Source organism: Lemur catta, chromosome 1, assembly GCF_020740605.2.
Source record: "Lemur catta isolate mLemCat1 chromosome 1, mLemCat1.pri, whole genome shotgun sequence".
Taxonomy (NCBI): Eukaryota; Metazoa; Chordata; class Mammalia; order Primates; family Lemuridae; genus Lemur; species Lemur catta.
The window spans coordinates 145,989,192-146,012,070 of NC_059128.1; the positions used below are offsets into that span (position 1 = coordinate 145,989,192).

Sequence of the window (22,879 nt, forward strand, 5' to 3'; positions counted from 1 at the left end):
CAAATAGTGCTCAGTAGCAGCCAAGTGGAATTAGGGGAAAGTAGATATGAGAGAGAACTCCTTTCTTAGAATCCATTTGCCTCACTGCCTCTGTTCTCCACTGATGATAACTCCTGGGTGGTTTTCAGGATGGCAGGACTTCAAAATGCTAACATGTGCTGTGAATATTCAAAGGGAGTATAGTATACAGTGTTTTCCGTACACATGTTTTATGCCCTCCCCAAATCCAAGGAGCCTACTTCTGGAATTACTTTAAGAACCTCTTCTTTTTAGTGTCTTGAACTCTGCCTCATTGCATCATCTATCATTGCGCACTTGGGACCCCAAGGGAGTTTAAACCCTCTTCTAGATGAGATCTCTTCAGCTACTTGAAGACAATGATCACGTTCTCCTAAGTCTTTTCCAGGCCAAACATTGTCACCTCTTGCAAACATTCCTTAGCAGGCAGGGTCACCATCTCCTTACTGTGACTGTGTTCCAGCTTTACTTACTTTCACTTACAATTCTGTGCCTAGAATCAACAGGAGTCTCTTAAGTGGGTTGACTGCACAAAGAATAGAAAGGAACTATTTGCCTCTGTTGGACTGGGCATTACACTGCATTTTTGTCCTTTAGTAGAAAAGTATCAGTTAAGTTCTGGACACCAGAGATTTACAAACATTGGACAAACCACTGAGTTCTGGGTACTGCAATTTAATATGGAAATATATTATGGCCCAAAGGAGACTATCTACTTGAGACATTAAAAAAAGGATTTTAGAGAGAATTCATATTTTATTATTTGCAAGCTCTGCATCCCCTAAAATAATTGTCCAGTGGAATGATTGGCAGCACCTCAGGGGTTCAATTCCATCCTGAGAATACACAGACTTGACATTTACTTTTTAATATTCCCCTTGATCTTTGTTTGGTCTTTCTCACCAAGAGACAACTTCATTGGTGAGCAAACACTGCTTTGTCTTTTTAGTTTTATGTCTTTATGTTGTGTGTGTGTGTGTATATATTTTCCATTCAAAGTTTGGTTAATGGGTTATGGCTTTTTGGAGCAATGGGATGAGGTCAGCATAGGTCAGGAAACAATTAAACTAATGGTCAAACAAGAGCATAGCAGAAAGGTCCTGGGCTCAGTGTCATGTAGTATTTCCTCATGTTATATTATTCATTAGAATGGTAATGCAATGAATAATATAACAATATGCAATACACATACAGCAATGCCAAGGTCCATGTGCATTTTAAATTCATTCCTAGTGCAGGGTGTCTTATACTGCATCTTGTAGCATTAGAGTGTGTTCACAGATGCAGTGGAACCTCGTCCACCTGTTGGTACCTATTGCAGGTCTTATTTACCATGCTAGTGCTGTGAGTATTGGCTGCTAATCACTCACATATACCCTTTTTTCCCCCAGAGAACTGTCCTCAGCCAAATGGGATGCTCCTTGCCTGAGATGCCCCCTGCTACTTCCTGGGGGCAGCCATGGCAATGATGGAGAGACAGGAGTGTGTAAAGGTCAGTGTCTTGTCTCAAGGTGGGACTGCTCAGTAGGGTCAGTCTGAAGTGGACTCCCACTGAGACCACAGCCTTGCTCGGCTCCCTCCCCTGCCCCTCCTGCTTCTTTGACTCTCCTCCTGAGGACACTCCCCATAACAAATCACTATCACAAGAACCCCTGTCTCAGGCCCTGCTTCTAGAGACGCTAACCTAAGACATCACTATTATTATTTTTCCCAGGGGTTGCCACTTGGACATTTATGAAAGTGAATGATTCTTTGTGCAGCAGCTGTATGTGGAAACTTGATGTTTTAGGCAATGAAATCCATTTTGGTAAATATTTGTTTAGAAAATATGAATTCATTTAATATGCTGTGTCTTTTATTAAGTGGACTCCAACTAAATAATTTTAGTTAATTTAAAAATAGTTTTGGAAACAGGGGATCTGCCAATAAACAGAAGAATGGAGTCCCTTGGAAAAATCTAATTGTTGGAGTAGACTCATGCATTGAGTTAGTTATATTAATAGTACATGCTGACTTGTTGAAGTCTTTGAAATTTCAATGAGATGCAGATTACCATAGAGGTTCAATGTTCTCCTGAAATGAGTCATGGTAGACAGTAACTCAATATAGAGATAGAAAGCCACAGACACAGTGAAGATGAGTCCTCCCACCCCTAACTCTCATTGTCAAGGTCTAAGAATGGCAAGATTGAATCTGCTTAGTAGGTGAAGTATGCTCATCTAACCAAGCACAAGAGACTGTTCAGAAATCTCCTGGCCTAGCCTAAGACTCAGTATGGAGTCCTGTTGACCCAAAGGCAGCGGCATTCAGCATTGGAGCTGACAGTCACACCTGACTGCCTGTTTCTCTTACATCTCCATGAAAAGTTGGGATGATCATCTTTGGCTTCATTAGGTGACGAAATTTGCTTGGAAGGGATAGCTAAGAGGTGATCATAAAGGGTAGCAAGGTCCCAGAAGTAAGACTGGATTAACTAGCGGTCATGTCATGGTGCCTACTTAACCCAAGGGATCTGGGAGCCAGGTAATAGCTGTTTCAGGTGTCAAGTTCAAGGTCAAGGGGAAAATGTGGCAATAGGAAGCTAAAGAAATTAGAAACACATGGGCCAGCGAATGAAGCTGGGGTCCTGGTCTACTTTCATTGATCAGTGATCCTATGGTCCATCTTTAAGGCACAGGTGTTGGTGGGACACAAATGTGAGGCCTTGTAAAACCAACTGTGAGTACCCATTGAGGATGTCAGATTCATTTTATTTTTAAAGAAGTATCCATCAGCTGGAAAGTACACAAATGAGGTTTGATTTTTCTTGGCTATCATACAACCTTTGGTTCTCAGTTGAAAGGAAAAAAAGAAGCAGCTTTAATATCTCTTCTGAAATGTTATTCTAAGTGGATAACAGCAGGTAGTCTTTCCTGAAAATCTAGAATATGGTGATGACCTGTGCCTTGAAGGAAACAAATCTTTGGGTAATCTGTGTGGAGACACAGGGCTAGGTTTGAAGGGTAAAGAAAGAGAAAGAGGGTAGACCAGCTGAGCTCCCTTGTCAGAGAATTAAAAAGCCCTAAGGATTGTTTCAGGAAGTTAGAGCATTTCTCAGCCCTACTCCACCTCTCCCCCTCTCCTCTCCGCCTCCCTCCTGCCTTCTTTCTCTCCCCCTTTCCTTTCTGCCTCACGTCTCCCTAAAACCCTTTCTTCTTTCCTGGAAGGAGTCTGCTCTTTGGTTTACTTTGTTTTTACCCTTGAAAAGAGCAGCATGCCTTCTGGACTCCTTTTTTTCTTTCTTTTTTTTTTTTTTAAGATAAAATGGCAGCTACAATATAAATTTAATTCTGATGGGAGAAAAAGCACAGTGCAATTCTCTTTAGCAGAGGACATTTTTGTACGTGTGATATTCGAAATAGAGTCTTTCAAAATTGTTGTCGCACTTGAGGCGTACCTAGAATCCTCTTCAGGGTAATGACTATGACATTCCTCAGAGGTGAACTCATTTCCATTACTCATTTTTAAAAACACATGTTCCGTTTGTCTTTTCACACTCATCACAATGAGATTTAAAATAGAGACTCATCATCACCTATTTAAGGGTTATGAATAGTGCTGCCTTGAAAAAGCCTGGTGGAAATTTGTGTGGAAATTGAAAATGGCTCATCAGATCCAGAAGGTAGGCAGACAAGGAAACTGAGTTAGAGGCCGAAGTGCCCAAGTATTCAGGGCGTGGAGCAGGATGAGACCTCTAAGCCCCCCACACTGACGGTCAGATGCCAGGTGTCACTTCCAGATGGGATGTGAAATGGAAGGGTGGGAGCCCCAAGATTTAGCAGAATCTACCAAACAAACAAACAAACAAAAAATGATCCATAATCCAGAGACCACACTAGGTGGAGATTGGATTACTGAGCTCACTCTCCACCCCTGTATCTATGTCCTTTGCCTGGGGGGGGGGCTTGCAGTCCCTGCTACTAGAGGCAGGGGGCACTTCCCCATCCCTTGACTGTGGGCTTGGCCACATAGCTTGCTTTGGCTGATGGAATGCCAGCAGCGGTCATAGTGTGTCACCTCCAACCCAAGGCCTGAAGAAGGTTTACAGGCTTCCACTTGTCTTTGCAATGAGAACAGGACATGGCTGGCCCACTGGTTCAAGCAAAGTGTGAGAAATAAGGAATAGTGAGAAGCTGCCATCACTGTGCCCTGTCTGGATCAGCCAAACCCCAGCTGACCTGAAGTTGCCTGAGAGCAAATTATGGCTATTTTTAAAACACTGGAGTTCTAGAGTAGTTGTTGGGCAACATTATGGTGGAAATCCTTGACTGATACAAGCACCATTCCTAAATGTGACCTGTTTGAAGGAAGAACATGAATCACAGTGACTAGAATATGAGAGTGTGAGTAGATAATGATTTTCTGAAAATGAGGACAGGACTTGTGTATACCGTTGTAAGAGGGGGTTGACATTGCTCCTCATTTTGAACATCCCACCCTTCAACTGGGCCTGGCAAAGGGTGAAGGAAACTGTAGAACCCTGCCTTCCAGGCCATACTGGAAATCACTGATATGCCCAAGTTCAGGGATGACAGCCATTGGCCTCTCTGGGAAGCAACAAACATTCATTCCAAGTCTCACTTGTTGCTCACTTGCAGTGACGGGCTAATGCAGCTATATAACGATCCAGACCTCTTGCCTCAATGCAAGAACCTCTGAAGGACTTTAGAGCTCCCTGGGGGTCAGCTGAAGTCTTGGTTACAACTATATCATGACCCCACATCTCCCTCTGCCCAGTCCTGCTTCCCTTACCTTTTCACAAATATTGCTCCCCAAAGCACTCCTGAACGATCCTCCTGCATGTAAATCTCTGAGGCCCAGAGTCTGCTGTGGGAACCTGGACCCGTGGTACACCACTCTCACTCAGCTTTCCAGGGGCGCTGGGATCTGGAGGAGGGGGTAGGGGAGGCCTTACCCACTATCATGTGGTTGCAGACATCACAGAAAGTGGGCTTCTTAAAGATGTGTTCCTGAAAGGCATGGGCCTTGCTGCCTGGGTGTAGGCCAGCCCTGGCGGGCGTGGATGTCAGGCTTCCCGGCACAGGGAGTGGGCTGGAGCTGGGGCTGACCTCAGCCAGCATGTCTGCTTGCAGCTTCACGTCGTCACTGTTGGTGCGCTGGAAGAAGTTGTCAGCACTCTTGCTCCGTAAACTCTTGGTCTTGAAAGAAAGTGATCGTTTTAGTTTCTGGAGCTGTAATATAATGACAAAACAGTCTCTCTTACGATTGATGGATCACACAGACCCAGGCTGTGGGGGTGAGGTCTGCTCCATGCACTGCACAGTTCCCATGGACACCCTCCACCCCAAGGAGGCACATGTATGTCCCTGTATGGGTGGGATGATGGCAGTGCCTAGTGATGAGGGAACTCAGCAGCTCCAACCCGCCCCTGCCACCAAGCCAGATAGCAGAAAGTGGTCCCATTGTGCCTTTGCTTCTGCCCCTGCTCCTCTTCCCCTCCCTCCTTCAGGTCCCACCAGTGTGCTGTCAACATGTCCCACCATGCTGGGTTTTGACATCACTTGCCTTTTGAATTTGAATCATTGGAAATAGTAAGTGCGTGAACTCATGGGCTCAAAGGCTGAGTGTGTAATGCTGGCCTTTCTCTCTTGTGATCACTTAGCAGCCACTTGTCTCTGCACACAGCAAAGCAGAAGAGCCCATTGGCTGATTTGAAATCAATCTGGCACAACTATCCACAGAACACAAACCAGAAACTCTCAAGTCTGCTTTGGTCTGAAGCATATGGATAAGTAACCTCTGTGTGTGTGTGTGTGTGTGTGTGTGTGTGTGTGTGTGTGTGAAGGACACAGTGTTGAATTATCCTTTTGACTTTCTCGGCTCTTCCTGCTGCCCTGCCGCTTGATTTTGGCCATGACAAACTAGACCATTTCTCCTTTTCCTTTGGGACTTAGGAAGAGGCACCAAAATGGGTGTGGAAAAGCACTAGCTTCTGAAAGGTTTGGGTTTGAGTCTGGTCTGCCCCTCTAATCTAGTCTTCTCATTGAAGCTAGAAGGATTTTTTGGAAACACAGATGTGAGCAGATGAGCCTTCTTGTTTAAAATCTCTCAAGAAGTTTCCTTTGTTCTTATATTTAAAGAAAAACTCCTTGTTGTGGGTTCCAGAAATTGGCAGATTCTGAACCCCAATGACAGCTGGCACCACCATCCACCTTGTTCTGTCCCCCCAGCCACAGTGGTCTTTTAAAAGTCTCTCCTAGCTACTGTTGGTTTTCATTACCATCCCTTAGTACCTAGCTATTTCTCTGCTCAGATAAAAGAAATGGACCACCTACTTACTAGTTGCATGACCTGCAACAAGTCATTTCACCTTTAAGGTGGTTTCCTTAATAGTTCTTTTTATTGCCTAGAATTAACATCTATGGCAGGCAAAAATGTGCTCAGATATCAAACCAAAAAACTTCTTCATAACAAAGAAAGTAATCAACAGAGTGAAAAGACAGCCTACAGAATGAGAGTAAATATTTGCAAAATATTCATCCAACAGGGTACTAATATCCAGAATATATAAGGAACTCAAACATCTCAATAGCAAAAACAATAGCAACAACAAAAACCACCCCCAAATCTGATTAAAAAACAGGCAAGTAATCTGAACAAACATTTCTCAAAAGAAGACATACGAATGGTTAACATATATATGAAAAAATGCTGGACATCACTAATCATCTGGGAAATGCAAATCAAAACCATAGTGAAGTATCCTCTCACTTCAGGTAGGATGGCTATTATCAAAAAGACAAAAACTAGCAAAAGCTGGTAAGGATGTGGACAAAAGGTAACTCTTATACACTGTTGATGGGAATGTAAATTTAGTATAGCCACTATGCATAACAGTATGGAGGTTCCTCAAAAATCTGTAAATAGAACTACTATAAGGTCCAGCAATCCCACTACTGGGCATTTATCCGAAGGAAAGGGAATCAGTATGTCAAAGACACATCTGCACCCCCATGTCTACTGCGGCAGTATATACAATTGCCAGGATATGGAATCAACATAGGTGTCCAACAACAGATGAATGGGTAAAGAAAACATGGTATATATACACAATGGATTACTATTAATCATCAAAAGGAATGAAATCCTGCCATTTGTGGCAACAAGGATGGAACTGGAGGACATTATGTTAAGTGAAATAAGCCAGGAACAGTTAAACACCACATGTTCTCACTCATATATGGAAACTAAACAAAGATGATCTCATGGAAGTAAAAAGTAGAACAGAGGACACTAGAGGCTTGGAATGGTAGGGGGAAGGTTAAAATCATAGCTAGACAGGAAGAATAAGTTCTAGAGTTCTATACCACTGTAGGATGACTATGATTAACAATAATATACTATATAGTTTCAAATAGCTAGAAGGAGGATATTGACTGTTCCCACCACAAAGAAATACATGCTTGAGATGATGGATGTGATAATTACCTTGATCTGATCACTATATATTATTAATATATGTATTAAAACATCACTCTGTACCCCATAAATATGTACAATTATTATATGTCAATGAAAAATAATAAAAAAAGAAAAGGGTGCTCAGTACTCTATTCTAAAAAGGGCCTCCATCAAGTGTGCTCAGAGTCCCCTACACAATATATAAGACAAGTGGATGTCACCTTGACAAGCCCAGTTGCCTCTGCCTCAACCTCCCAACTTCTACCTCAGAAGTCCAGGAAGATACGGTGGCCATTAGTGCTTGGTGTGGATTACAGAAAGGCCACATTCTCTCCCCTTCTCCTTCTCCTTGCCATTTTGCAATGTGACTTTGTAGCTCCTCCCATCAAAAGTGAAGTCTGTTCTCTCACTCCTTGAATCTAGTTGGTTTGGGGAATTTGACCAACAGAAGGCAGCAGAAGCAATTTTAAGGCAGTTCCAAGCCCAGGCCTCAAGATCCCTGCATGTTTCTGCCCTCCCTTGGGAAACCTGCCAAACTGCCATAGGAACAAGCTACCTAAGGTAGCTTGAGGGATTATGAGAGACATGTGGTCTAATCAATTCCACATTACTCCAGGGAGATCCCAGAAGCAGAGCCACCTTGCTGCCCTGCAGGCACAAGGGAGTCCAGATGAGCCCAGAAGAACTGTCCAGCTGAGTCCTGCTCAAATTGTCAGCTCACACACTCATCAACTCAAGAGATGACTGGTGTTTTAAGCCATTAAATCATGTGTCTGTTGTGAGTACACAGCAATAGATCACTGATGCAATACTGTTCTCCCCACCCTCCTGCATGTGGTGGGATTGTACTTCTTTGCCCATCTGAGGTTAGGTGTGGTTGTTTGAAGCCAGCTCTCCACTTCAGGGAGCTGTTCAGCGGGGAGAACCTGTAGGGACCTCTAGAAAAAAACCCACTATGGCCACCGATGGGGCTTCCTCAGCCAGAAAGTGCTAGCCTGGGAAGCAGCAACAAGCTACACAGAAAGGTCAGAAACAGTGGGCCAGCTAGGACTCTATTTTCTTTCCTTCTACCCTATAGCTCAAAGCTGCTAAAGAAGGGGGGATAAGGAGTTATTGTGTTATTGTGAGTTATTGTGGAATTGCTTGTTACTGCGGCACAACCTATCATATCCCTACTGATAAAGGGGAGCAGGTTCTGAGTCTTTGGAAGCATAGCATTGATTGTGAAAAGGCCCCTCTATCTCTGAAAAAGCTAAGTGGGGTGAGGGGCTATGAAACATTCACTGAGATTGAGCCACACTGAGGGGAGGACCTGGAAGCAGCAAAGGGGAAGAACAGACCCTCTTCACTTCAAGTACTTCAGGCTGTAAACTGGACAGGGGCTGGAGGAAGGGAGGCTTAAATAGGAGACAAAACTAGAGTTTTACTTTAGACAAACTTTTATTACATTAAAGTAACCAGGAAGTTAAGGAATCTGCCAAGATTTTGTCATGGGATGTACAATCAGGGGAGAGGAAGGTATGTTAAAGCAAACAACATTAAATAGGGAAAATAAAATCATTTTCTGTTTGCTCCTCACTGAATTTACATGGTTCAATAAATTGGCTACCCATGTCTCAAAAATAGAATAATAACCCCCTTCCTGATTATACCAAGGCACTATTGTGAGGGCCACAGAGGATGATGTATGGGGAACTCCCCAAGAACTCTTCAGGGTGCAAAAGGTGGAGGATGCTGGGGGCAGGGGAGGGGCAGCAGGGAGTGTGGAGCTGGACTAAGGGCTTCATCAGGTGACCCCTCATAATCGTCCCAACTATTCATGAAGATGCTATTTTATTCCTGGAGAAATGGAGCCTGAGGGAGGGTGAGCAACTTGCCTAGGGTCACACAGCTTATGTGAATCAAGACAAGGGCTTACAATGAAATCTGCTTTCCTCCCATCCCCATGCTCTTTCCACTGCCAGTGAAGCTTTAGGGGTTTGGTGGGGGGTGGAGGAGAGTTGTCCTTCAGCCCCATGGGGATGAAACAACTTCCGGTGGTCAGTGAGGGTGGGAAGTGGGAGGCCAGGACAGGGAAAGTGATTGGGTGATGCCTACACATTTCCAGTCTTGTCTCCCACCTGTGCTCACATGCTGTACAACTTCTTTCAAACTCTTTGTCATATGTGGTGTTCTGTGTGCCCTGGAAGTTGATGTGTGATGTTTCAGTGTGGTGCTAGGAAATCTGCAGCATTTTCCTCGCCCTGTAAGATGTGGCTGTAAGTTGTGTCAGGCAGTTGGAGCCTGACTGCCTCTAAAACTGGAGACTTTGCTTTGGAAGCCAATGTGACATTTCTTATTCAAGTGGACGGCTTAAAAGAAATATCTACATGTTAAATAAAGTCCTAGACATGAACCCAAAGGAATATGTTTTCTCCAATTACCCTAAAAGAGCAAAGGCCAGATGGGAATATATGCAATGCAGAAACAGAAGCAAACCCTCGTAATCACAGAATTCACAAAATGCTTAGCTTCCATGCACCACTGCCATGGGTTAACTCCATTTTATTTATATAATAACGGTAAAAGGAAGAGATGTTCTTGGGTACCTTACCATGTGCTAGAAACTACTCTCTATACTTTACTTCATGTAATCATTCTAGCAAACTTATAAGAGGATCATTCATTCATTAAATAATTCATTTAGTAAATATTCATTGCGGTAGTACTATGAGCCAGGCATAGTCCTTGATTTTTGGGAAAGGATAAAGTCCTTTCCCTTAAGATTTTAAGGTCTAGGGGCTGGAGATAGAAAATAAACAAATAATCAAAGAGGTATATAATATAAATTTGGATAGAGACAGGAGCTATGAAGGAAAATAAAGGCAGAGCCAGGCCTTAGAAAGTGACAAGGAAGGCTTCTCTGACAGGTGACCATGGAGCGGAGACACGAAGGAAGTAGGGAGTGTGTTAACTGCACTGGAGAAGAGCGTTCTGGGCAGCGGGAAAGCCAAGGACTAAGGCCCCAGCAAGACAGCAAGGGCAGTGCACTTGCAAAGCACCAGGGGGTCAGTGTCTGGATAAGAATGACGGGAGAGAGAAAGGGCAGAGACGCCAACGACAGCGTCCTGCTAGGCCCTGCAGGTCATGGCAAGGGCTTTGGAATTTATCCTAAAGGTGATGGTTTTGACCAGGGAAGTGACAGGGTCTGACTTTTACTTAAAATGGTCACTCTAACTTCCGTGCGGAAAACAGACTGTAGGAGGGCAAGATGGAAGCAGGGAGACCAGTTGGGAAACTCTTGCAATAAATAATTCTGATGAGAAGTAATTTAAGTTTGGCCTTGTATAGTTATGGTAAGATGTGGTTGACTCTGGGGTACATTTTGAAGGTAGGACCAATGGGACTTGTTGAGGGATTGGATGTGGAGTACGAATGATTTTAAGGTTCTTGGCGAGAGCAGTGGGGTGAATGGAGGTGCCATTTACTGAGAGGAAGAACACAGAGGAAGCAGCATGTTAGCATGAGGGGTGAGGTGGCGACCAAGAGCTGAGTTTGGGATAAGTTACGTTTGAAATGCTTATTTGGAATTCAAGTGGAGCTACCAAGTAGGCAGCTGTGTAGATTATTTTGGGGTTCAGGGGAGAGGTCCAAGCTGGAGTAATACCTTGGGAGTCATTAGCATATAGATGGTACTTAAAGCCAGGAGACTAGCTGAAGTCACCATATGCTGACTGATCACCCATGTGTGGAGCTTCCTTCTGCAACTTATTAGCCATTTAACTTCTAGCCGCGGGAGGAGGAGGGAGCAGATGTTGGAAATAGTGCGAGAGACGTGGAATCGCCATTTCAGAGGTAGGAGAGTGAATGGACTAGAGCAGTGCACCGTGGTAGGATGCTAGGGCGGCACGGAGGCTCCATTTCAGGTTATTACCTCATTTTACAGAGGAGAAAACAGACACCTGGCAACTTACCCAAAGTTAAATGGCTAGTAAGCCCCTTAAGCCAAACTGACATTCATGAGCAGGTATCCCACCCTTGACCTCCTCTTAGTAAAATTGCTCTGCTCAGGGTATTTCATCTTCCTGGTGCCAGCTGGAATTTCAGCAATCATCTGTGTGGTTGCCAGGTTGAGCAACACTTCCATGGCAATTAGTCAGGGAATGCAGAAACTGGGCGTCACGAGAGCACTGAAACAGAGAATTGCAGCCTGAAGGTGACTGTAATAGCAGGCGTATTGATTTACCAGTCTGCTCTGCGGCGGCACATCAAGTTAATTAACCAGCGTGCGCCCGATCGTTTCTGCCAGGATCTCAAGTCCGCAGGACGGAAAAGGGGTGGTTTTGTGCACACGCATCTCTGCCCACACAGGCAGTAAATCAGGAGGCACAGTCACCACGACAACTCAGTTTCCTGCCTGTTGACATTAACCATAAAGTCAGCTGCGTCTATGCAGACATTTCCATGGCTATGTAAGACTGCGTCAATAATGCACTCGCTTTTACTTCCGCATTGAAATGAGATCATCAGAGAACCTCTGACAAGCAAATGGCTCATCCTTGATACTCATATGTGATCTATACCTTTAATTTTAAAACGAACATTTTTTTTTCTTTCTCACGTTTTAACTTTTCTAAAATAGAGTTACGTTTTCAATGGAAATACTCATTATTTTCTATTTTTTTTCTGAAAAGATATTATTAAGCCAATTGATGACATCTAAGACTTGAGGAAATAGGTTATTTGCCATGCTGCAGCCTAACGGCCCTCGTGCATTGCCCTGAATCCCAGCTCCCTTCACCGTGCGGCAGCCACGCGGATCCACTCCATCTATTCCAAGTTTGCCTGACGCTGTGTGGGTCAGAGCGCTTTCCACACTCACCCCTAACATTTTACCCATGGCTCAGTGCACGGAGTGAGCACTGGGGGGCGTGAGAAATGTAGTGCCACTGGTGAGGACTAACTCTCTCACCAACAGTTTCGCCCTTCCATAGCCTGATTTCTATTACGGCAAGCACAATACATCTCAGGTCTCAGTTTGCTTCAGTTTGGATGATGACTTCAAAGTAAGAAATATTCTTCTTACCTCTGCCTGATTCCGTCACAGCCAGCTGCAAAAACCAGTTGTTAATGAATATATTGGTAAAGTGACAGTTATTGAATATATTGCATGCTCTGCCACCAGTGAGCTGTATGGTCTCGGGCAAGTCCCTTGAGCTCCTTGGCCTGGGTTCCACTGGGAAATGGAGAGGATGAGCTCAGTGGCTGCAAAGTTCCCTCGCAGCTCTGGGAATTCAGCACAGTGAGGGAATACAAAAGACTTTGAACAGTCTCTACTTTTAGGACGTCTAATATCTAATTCTGGAGATAAGTAGCAATGGTTAAAACTATCTGAGGGTGACATGCGACCCTATATTTATATTATCAAGTGAAAAGTAGAGTGTTTTGATCACTGTCTACTCTAACATGTCAGAAAAGGGAGCTATCAATGGAGGCAAGAATTGTCAGAGACATTCTTTCAAACCTTGAAGGATGAATCGACTTTAAAACATATAATTCTACTGTTTAAGTGCTTCAATGGCCTCCCTCATGTCTAGGTTATTTCCCAGAAGGACAGGCTCCTTTCTGTGGGATACAAGACCCTTCCTGATGGATGCAGGCCGTCCACTTGTCCAGCATTATTTCTGGTTACCCCCTCCTGCACCCCAGGCACACAGACGCACTCAAAGCAGGCCCCAGGTTTTTAATGATGCATAAGCCTTCAGTGCCTTTGTTTGTTCTGCCTGGGAAGTTTGATACACTCTCATTCAATGTATCTGGGACATGCCTCCTTCTCCTTGACTGCTAAGCTTCCCTGTGGAGTCTCACCTGGCCCTCCTGCAGGTGGCTCTGGACACCCTCTCCTGTGTGACTCCCAGGGTGCAGCATGGAAGTGTGTCACTGCCCTTCCTGTCTTCTGCTCTTGGGCCTCCCTGCAGACCACGAGGCTACTTCCAACAGGCAGCACAGTGCCTGGCACACAGTAATGATACTAATTATGCTGGCAAATAATTATTCAACTCTTACTATACACTAGACTCCATTCTAAGGATTTTATATGGCTTATCTTTTGATCTTCTTGAGAACCCTATGAGGTAGATGCTATTACTATCCCCATTTTATGGATAAGGAGATGGTAGCAGAGAGAAGTTAAGTAATGTGCCCAAATATACCCAATAAGTGTAGTGGAGTTGAGATTAGAACCAAGGAGAAGTTTGACTTCAGAGTCCAAGTTTTTAGTCTCACTATACATTCATTAAATGACTGGCCGACAGACCGATGGACTGACTGAACACAGCCAGACTGGAGACGTAGATGTGGAAGCAGGAGTGAACATGCCATGAGCCAGCACAGAGGGTCTCCACAGGAGTCAGGCAGAGCTTACAACAGGGCTGCAAACACAGTTGTCCAGTAAACTTTACTGAAAATCCTGGCCTGACTGGTACCCTGTGTGCTGGTGAGAGTGGGAAACAGCAGCCAATGAGGAAGTGTGTGCGAGTGCGTGTGGGTGGGGGTGTTCCAGGTACTGATGGCAGCAAGCCAGACAGTGTGAACAGTATGGTAATCCACAGTGACCCACTGCACACTCTCCATAAGGCAGATGTTAGTCTTGATGAAAACAGTGTGTGCTGATTACATTGGGGTAGAATCTGGCTGCAATAAAAGGGAGAGAGTAGCATCAGGGAGACACACTGGGAAGGAAAATTGGCAAGCTCTCCCTCTGTGCACTCAGGCTAGCTGACATATTTCCTCCAAAGAAGATTCTGTGTGGCTCCCAAGTTCACAGTTGCTGGAACAAGAAGAGTGTAGTGCCATGGAGGTCCTGGCTACCTCTCCTCTATTCCTCTTCACTAGAGAAATTCATGACAACCAATTTCTTTAGACACCATCACCATCCTTTCTGAAAGCCCTACATGTTGTGGGACTTTTATCTCTTGTCCTGAAAATAGTTCTTACCTATATTGTTTAGGCCCAGAGTGGTGGCATTGGTTAAATCTTGTTCAGTGGCAAAGGGGGTTTTTGTTTTGCTACAGCAAAACAAACACACAAACACACACACAAAGCCCCAACCAAAGAAAAAACACATATATACACACACACATATTTTTTATTTAACATACCTTTCCGTGAAACAGCCCTATGAGTGCAGCAGGCAAATATCATCCCCATTTTACAGATGAAGAAAATGTGGCAGAAAGATACTAAGTGATATGCCCGAGGTCCACAGAGATGCTTAACAGGGAAGAAAAGTTTTAAGGCTTATCTCATATGCAGGGACAGAGGAGCCTTTCATACCCATGGATGGGACGCAGGGGAGAGCTTCAGGCTTTGGGGTCAGACTGACTCCTCTGCTCTTCCCAGCTCTGCTGGTCCCTGACAGTGTGAACACAGGAAAGTTATTTTTCTCTGAGCCCCAACTTTCCCATCTACAAAATAGGGGTAATAACACATCCCTTGCAGCTTTTTTTGTGAGGATTAAATATGATAAGGCATCTAAAGTTCCTGGCAAGGTGGCTGGCACTCAAGGGACACTTCATAATTCTGCCTTCTCACAGTACTGGTTAGCACTAGATTGAGGAGAACGGCTCTTTTTATCCTCCCTCCTGCATGTGGATGCCAATGTGACAATACAGGGCCACTGTGTCACCTTCAGATTCAAAGATTCCTCTTGGGAAAGAGAACTCTATGTGCTCAGAAGAAATACTTCGAGAAGCCACCTGGCAAGGGAAAATGGTACCTCAAGGGCCCATCCCAATTTTAAAAAATACAGCACTTTGTTCCACTGAATACTGAGAAGAGTGAAGTGGCTGTCTACCAGGCAAAGAGAGAGGCCTAGGCACCTTGATCCCTAACTTCCAGCCTCCAGAACTGTGGGGAAATAAATCTCTGATGTTTATGCCACCCAGGCTGTGGTATTCTGTGATGGCAGCTCTAGCAAACTAATACAGTATTCAAAAAAGCCTGTTGAGGTGAATATTCTGTTCCTAGCACTATCAATTCCAGTCAGAAAGAACTGCACCGAGGGCATTCTGTAGCATTTCTACTGTTCCACATCAAACGTGCCTCGCATGTGTTCCACTGGGTGATAAGAATGGAAACCCAAGCTGTATTACCTGGGACATGTTTCCTCACATACATTCCTGGAGACCTGCTGCTCATCATCCAAGTCTCAGCTCCAATACTCTGCCTGTGCTCTACACCAAGCCTTCCCTGACTTCTTCACATAGGGCTCAATGTCCTCTGCTTACACGTGCCTATCATCGGTCTACCATAACCTGCAGCAGTACAGCACCAACACTAACATTCTGCAGCTCTTATTCCATACACTGAGGTCAAAAACTCATCTCATCTCAAAGACTCTTCTCATCTTTGTATCTTTGCCATACATGTGTAGGTTTTGGCATGGAATAGGCATTCTATGTTGAGTGAGTGATTGAATGAATGGATTGCCTGCCTTAACATGTTTGAATTCCCCGCATTTAGTGGGGAGAAAATGACAGAAGAATCATTCTTTCTGTCTTCAGGCCTAGAACAATATTCTGGCCTATAAGACTCTTCAAATATTCCCTTTTATCATCTTGAACCCTATTTTCCATCAGCAACCGATGCCAATTTCCTTTCCCTTGACAGTGCTTCCTGTACTTCTTTCTCCTCTCCAAACAATACCAACTCCAACCATTTTCACCTGTGTTTTGGCCTCCAGTCTCTTCCTTTACGGCATTCTCGCAGGCTTATCTTCCAAGAGCTGGGGTTAGGCAGGGTCAAGGTTCAAGGAACTAGGGTGGGCACATGAGTGTATTAGGCCAGTGTGCAGTGTGAGGGGTTGGAGCAGAGGGAAACAGATGAGAATGTTCCTGTTGACTCTGAGGCCTGAAGCCAAAGGCAGGGGAAAGGGGTTCACATTCAAGGCTAAAGAGCTGAAGCGGTGGTCAGGCAAGACAGAAGAGTGAGTTCAACAAATCAAACAAGGTTATATCCCTGAAGTGGCCCAAAGACATGAAAGAGGAGGGAGCATCTTCTAGGCTACACATGTCAGCCTTCATGGACAAAGCTAGCGAGAGCTGTGAAGGCTCTGAGCAGGTTCCAACATGTTCTCTGCCACTCCCAGGCCTTCTCCTGGTGGTGGATAAAGCCAGGTTAGGTGCATGGTGGGAACGTGGCAGTCATAGGGAGCATCTCTCTCTGCTCTGGTTCCCCCTCATGTGTTCTCTGGGATAGCACAGGGACTGTGGGGTCACGGTGGGAACTTGGAAGGTCATATGGAGTGGTTGGATTCTTACAGAGAAAGGCCTCTGAATTGCTGACCCTTGTGCCCTTAGGAGCCCCAGGAAGTTGTCCTCTAGCTTGTTTCCTCATTTAACAGACTCTAAGTCAGTAAATGACATGACATTTTATCCAGTTTTTCAGGCCTCAAGCCTTGGAATCATCCTTGACTCCAATTTCTCCCTTACACTTCACATCTAGGCTATTAGCCAATACATTAGTCAATGAGACTTTCAAAATATGTGCAGAATCCACCCACTTCACACTACCTCCACCACCATCATCCCAGTCCAATCTGTCATCCTGTCTCACCCGGACACCTGCCTGCTCAAGGTCTCCCTGATCGAATATATCAACTATATTCTATTTTCTTGCTCCACTGTGTTTTCCACAAAGTGGCCAAAAGTGATTATTTAAGATGGAAGTCAGACCATCTTAATACTCTGCTCAAAACTTTACCATAGTTTCTCATCACAATTACAATAAAACCTAACGTCCTGTCTATGGCCTACAAAGCCCTACCTGACCTGACCTCTGACCATTCTCACCTTTCTCCTTCACCACTCACTCTGCTCTGTCCGTCTGTTCCCCCTGCTGTTCCACAAACACACTGGAAACCTGCCATTTCAGAGCCCTTGCTCCTGTTATGCCTTCCCGTGATGCTCCCCTTCTCCCATGGCATTCTCATTTCCCACTTCCTTCAGGTCTCCCAGGTCATATCACAGGAGACTTTCCCTGATCCCCTGCTCTATCCCCATTTCCTCTTCAGAACACTTGTTACTATTTCATTTTATTTCTTTAACTTTTTATTTCAAAGATTTCTGCACCCACAGAAAGTTGGCAAGAATAGTTTTATGAGTGCTGATATACTCTTTACCCAGATTCACCAATTATTACGGTTTTGCACTATTTGCTTTTTATTGTTCTCTCTGATATACAGATATTATTGTGATTGTTGTTGTCATTGCTATTATTGTTATCATTGCTGAACTGTTTGGGAATAAGTTGCAGGTATCAGGATCTTCTATCCCTAAATATTTCAGTCTGTATCTCTCAAGAATAAAGATGTATTAATGTAAATACACTAGAGTAAATTAACATTAATGCAGTACTATGACCTAATATGCAAATCATACTCAAATTCTGAGAATTGAGCCAATAACACTGCATAGCATTAAAAAATCTGCTTCAGGATCTAATCTAGGATTATGCATTGCTTTTAGTTTTCACGTATTTTTAGTCTTATTTAATTTGAAGTAGTGTCTCAGCTTTGCTTTTTTGTGACATTTTCATTTTTAAAGAGTAAAGAATAATTGTCTTGTAGAATGTTCCTCAGTGTGGGCTTGTCTGATATTTCTTCACTATTTAGGTTTAGGTTACACATATTTTTGGTCAGAAATGCCAAGAAGTGACGGTGTGTCCCTCTTTGTGCATCACATCAGGAGGCATATGATTTCTTTATATTACATACTCCTTTCTTCCTTCCTCCCTCCCTCCCTCCCTCCCTCCCTTCCTTCCTTCCTTCCTTCCTTCCTTCCTTCCTTCCTTCCTTCCTTCCTTCCTTCCTTCCTTCCTTCCTTCCTTCCTTACTTTTCTTCCTTCTTTCCTTCCTTCTTTCTTTATTTCTTTCTCGATTATCTGCCTTATAAGCTATAATGTAGTCTCCACCAGGGCAGAGAATTTTCATTGTTCTATTAACTTCTGTATCTCAGAATCTCAGAGCCTGAAACACATTAGATGCCCAATAAATATTGGTTGAAAGAATGAATCCAGATGCAATTGACTCTAAAGCCCAGGTATACTTGACTACCAGATGAACTTCTTACTGTAGCACCCCCCAGAGAATTCCAGAAAAATGACCCCACGTTACATATTTTGAGCAGGCACAACATGCCAGACAGCCTATAGACACTGTGGGTAGGCAGAACAAGGCCTGTAAATAGCTCAGGGCTCTCTGGGAATTATGTCCAAGGCTGGTCCAGAGGGAATGTGGCAGTAGTGGCCTGTAGCATTGCTGGTTGTAGGAGGACCTGCAAAGGTTTTGCATGCAACAGTTCATTCCAGATGATGCTTATTGGAATGTGGAAGAAGGCCGAGGTGTTTCACAGGCTCATAGTCTTCTCTGTATAGTCACATTAACCCTAGGAGCGTGGGGAAAGATCTGCTCTGCTCATTACACCTCAGAGTGTGGCGTAATTAAGCTCTTGTTTATAATCTTATGAATTCAGAAGTGGAAAAAGTGGAAATAAAAAGCAAGGTGGAGGCTGACTGAAAGAACAGACCGCTGCTCATTTTCCCAATGCAGGTTCTCAACCCTGGGGTTAGGCCTTAGCTGGAGGATGGGGCAAAGAGGAGGTTGGTGGTGGGGATGAGTGGAAGGGCAGCGAATTAGCTGTTAGACTTACATTTTGCTTTTGGTGGATTGGACTTTTAACACCTGCAAATGAGGTCCTTATGACCAACAATGAAAGCCATGAGATCTGCCAAAATGTCAAGAGGCAATGAACAGAATTGCAAGCAATCATGTGAGAAGAGTGTGCTGTGAGAAACAGAAAGCTGATAGCTGAGGGCACCCCGCTGAGTTCCGCCCACTTAATAAACCGGTTACCCTATCTCTATTTAAGAACTTATTTTCATATACATTATCTAATTTTACGTTAAAATCAGTAGTGGGGTCAGAACTTGAACCCAAGCTTTTGAGTCCACATCTAGAGACTTTTCCCACAGCCTGGTTCTGCTATTCTGTATTGTATTAGCTCAAGAAAAACTCACTTATGTCTTGAAAAAGTACTTAATAGATTAAGTCAATTTATATGCTGAATACTTTGTATTTCTCCAACAACGTGTATAATCCTTGACTTTTCAGTTTCAAACCACTGCAGGACCTACCTCTAGAGTTGCATGTTAGATTTACAAGAACTTAGTAAATGGTTTTTTTTTTTTTTTTTTTTTTTGAGACAGAGTCTCACTCTGTTGCGCAGGCTAGAGTGCCGTAGCATCAGCCTAGCTCAAGCAACCTCAGACTCCTGGGCTCAAGCAATCCTCCTGCCTCAGCCTCCCAAGTAGCTGGGACCACAGGCATGTACCACCATGCCTGGCTAATCTTTTTCTATATATATATGTTTTTAGCTGTCCATATAATTCTTTCTATTTTTAGTAGAGACAGGGTCTTGCTCTTGCTCAGGCTGGTCTCGAACTCCTGAGCTCAAACAATCCACCGGCCTCGGCCTCCCAGAGTGCTAGGATTACAGGCGTGAGCCACCGCGCCGGTCTAATAAATGTTTTTTTATTAAACAGCTTGTAGCTTTAAAGTCTGCTTAGAGAATCAGAGCAGCAAGTACAATCCCAGCTCTGGTTGGAGCCTCCTCAGGTGCTTTCCCTGATTTTAACAATCTGTGTAGCTAGAGATAAGGGCAGTTTCCTTTGCTAAATGAACAAGAAGACATTGCTTCTTCCTAATAGTTAACAAAAACCCCAGAGTTAGATTATATCAAATGAGGGGAAAAATCGCCTGATTTTAAACATTAGCTATTACGCATTAGAGAATTATTCTGAACTTTTAAATTCAGCAGGACTCTGGATTCCCTTATCTTTAAAAGAGCAACCCAGTGGTAAATCGTATGACTTATTTCCTTTAAAAAAAAACATTTTGGGCCGGGCGCGGTGGCTCACGCCTGTAATCCTAGCACTTCTGGAGGTCGAGGCGGGTGGATTGTTTGAGCTCAAGAGTTCCAGACCAGCCTGAGCAACAGCGAGACTCCGTCTCTACCAAAAATAGAAAGAAATTATATGGACAGCTAAAAACATATATAGAAAAAAATTAGCCTGGCATGGTGGCGCATGCCTGTAGTCCCAGCTACTCGGGAGGCTGAGGCAGGAGGATTGCTTAAGCCCAGGAGTTTGAGGTTGCTGTGAGCTAGGCTGACGCCACGGCACTCTAGCCCGGGCAACAGAGCGAGACTCTGTCTAAAAAAAAAAAAAAAAAAAAAAATTTTGTTTTAAAATAATTTTAGTCATGCTGAAAAGTTGCAAATTAGAGTCCCCACACACCTTTCATTCAGCTTCCTCTACTTCACTTCTTATATAACCATAGTAATTTGATTGCAAGCAGGACACTGATATAAAACTATCAACTCATCTATAGATCTTAGCATAATTTTGCCTTATTAGAATTAGCTGTCCCACTAATGTCCTTTTTCTGGCCCAGGATCCAATCCAGGATTCCACATGCACTTACAGTTATGTTTCTTTGGTTTTCTCCAAACTGCATCAGGTCCTCAACCTTTCTTTGTCTCTCATAATCTTGACCCTTCTGAAGACTGATGGCCATTTTGTTGAATGGCCTTCAGTTTAGGTTTGTTTGATGTTTTCTCATTATTAGATTGAGGTTATGTGTTTTTGGTAAGAATAGGACAAAAGTGATGTGCTCTTCTCTGTGCATCATACCAGGCAGCACCTGATGTCAATGTGTCCCATCACTGGTGATTAACTTTGGTTGTGGGGTTAAAGTGGTATTTGCCAGGTTGCTCCACTATAAAGTTACCTTTTTACCCTTGTAATGAATGAGTATCATGTGACTAGGAGACTTCAGGACTGCAAATATCCTGCTCTCATCACACATTTGCCCTCTAGTTTCAATACCCATCGGTGAATCTTGTCTGCAGACTTATTACCTGGTGTTTGCCTGATGGTGGTGTTCCATTTCCATTAGTCCTTCTATATTTATTGATTAGAATTTTACTGCAGAATTATCCTTATTTGTTTGTTCATTAACTTATTTATTTCTATCAGTATGGAATGATAGATATTTGTAATTTCCTGATTTTATACGGAGAAAAATATCATGATGACCACCATAACAGTGGTATCAGTTTCAGCTAACATTTGAGTCCTTCTGTGTGTCAGATATTGCTCACAGGACTTTACAGGTATCATTAATCCCCCCAGCCACCCTATCAGGTAGGTCCTATTATTATTATTCTAATTTAAGATAGGAGAGGAAATGGATGTGCTACTCCATTCTCAATGCTAATACAGGCACATAGTTGCAATAAGTGTTAAGTAGAACTTTTAAATTAGCCATCAATATATTTTACAAATAGAATTGTCTTCAATTTATCAGGAAAAAAGTTCATACAGCAAAAAATAATTTAAAAAGAAAATAAGAGAATTATCAAGGGGTATGAAAACCTCCAGAAAAGGAAATGAAATGACAGAGGTAAAATCAAACATATGACAGTCATTGGACTCCAAAGCCAACACCCCAAAATACGGTGCTTTGACATGCTGGACTGAAAAAGCAGCCTCAAGGTTTTTCTGACCTTCCCCACACCTGTCTCTCAGTCCTCTTCTCTCCCCGAGCACAGGATGACGTTGTTCCCTGAAGTTTCTTTACCTGCCTAAAGTCTAGACCTGCTAAAGAAGAAAACAATTAACTTCTGGTCCTTCCCCTGAGTTTTCATGAACTGAACTCATAGTGTAGGAAGAAAGACTGAAATCTGTCAACACACCTGGACAGACTTTGTCACAAACCATTGTCTGTTCTTAGGTCCCAACAGACTTTGTCCCAGGCCATTGTATGTTCTTCAAGTCCATTGAATTCCCCTAAACATCATTTACTATCCCTGTAAAATCACCCATAGTTTCCAACCTCCTTTTCCTGTAATAAGAAGAGTATACAACCATCAGAACCCCATTGTGTGGTAGGGAAATCACTCTGTGACTCTCACTTGTGCACACTAATAAATTTTAATGCTATTTCTCTTATTAATCTGCCTTTTGTAATTTGATTTTTCAGTGAAACTTCAGAGGGCAAAGGGGAAGTATTCCCTTGGTCCCTACACAGTAAATGCTAATGGATTATATTCCCTATTAAATAAATTTAAAATATAACTTAAAAGAGACACACTAAAACCAAAGTAACTCCTAAAGATTAAATGAGAGAATTAACAAAGAGAATGATAAATACTGTCAAAAAAGAGGGCTTTGTAATATTATTAATAATATTAGACAGAGTGAATTTAAGTTAAAAGAAGTTGGTGAGACAGAGTGAGAAGTTAGTCAGTGGGGAATGGTACAATCCAAAATGAAGCTTAAGCAGTTAGGAGCTGTTGTGCAC

General features: G+C 43.4%; 1 protein-coding gene across 1 annotated transcript in view; it reads right to left on the minus strand.

The window, feature by feature from the left end:
* STAC (SH3 and cysteine rich domain) overlaps nucleotides 1–22,879 on the minus strand; it is a 134,131-nt gene that overhangs the window by 74,665 nt on the left and 36,587 nt on the right. Inside the window, exon 2 of the mRNA XM_045555714.1 lies at nucleotides 4,973–5,249. Coding sequence (XP_045411670.1) covers nucleotides 4,973–5,249 — 277 coding nt within the window. The remainder of the gene's footprint in view (nucleotides 1–4,972; nucleotides 5,250–22,879) is intronic.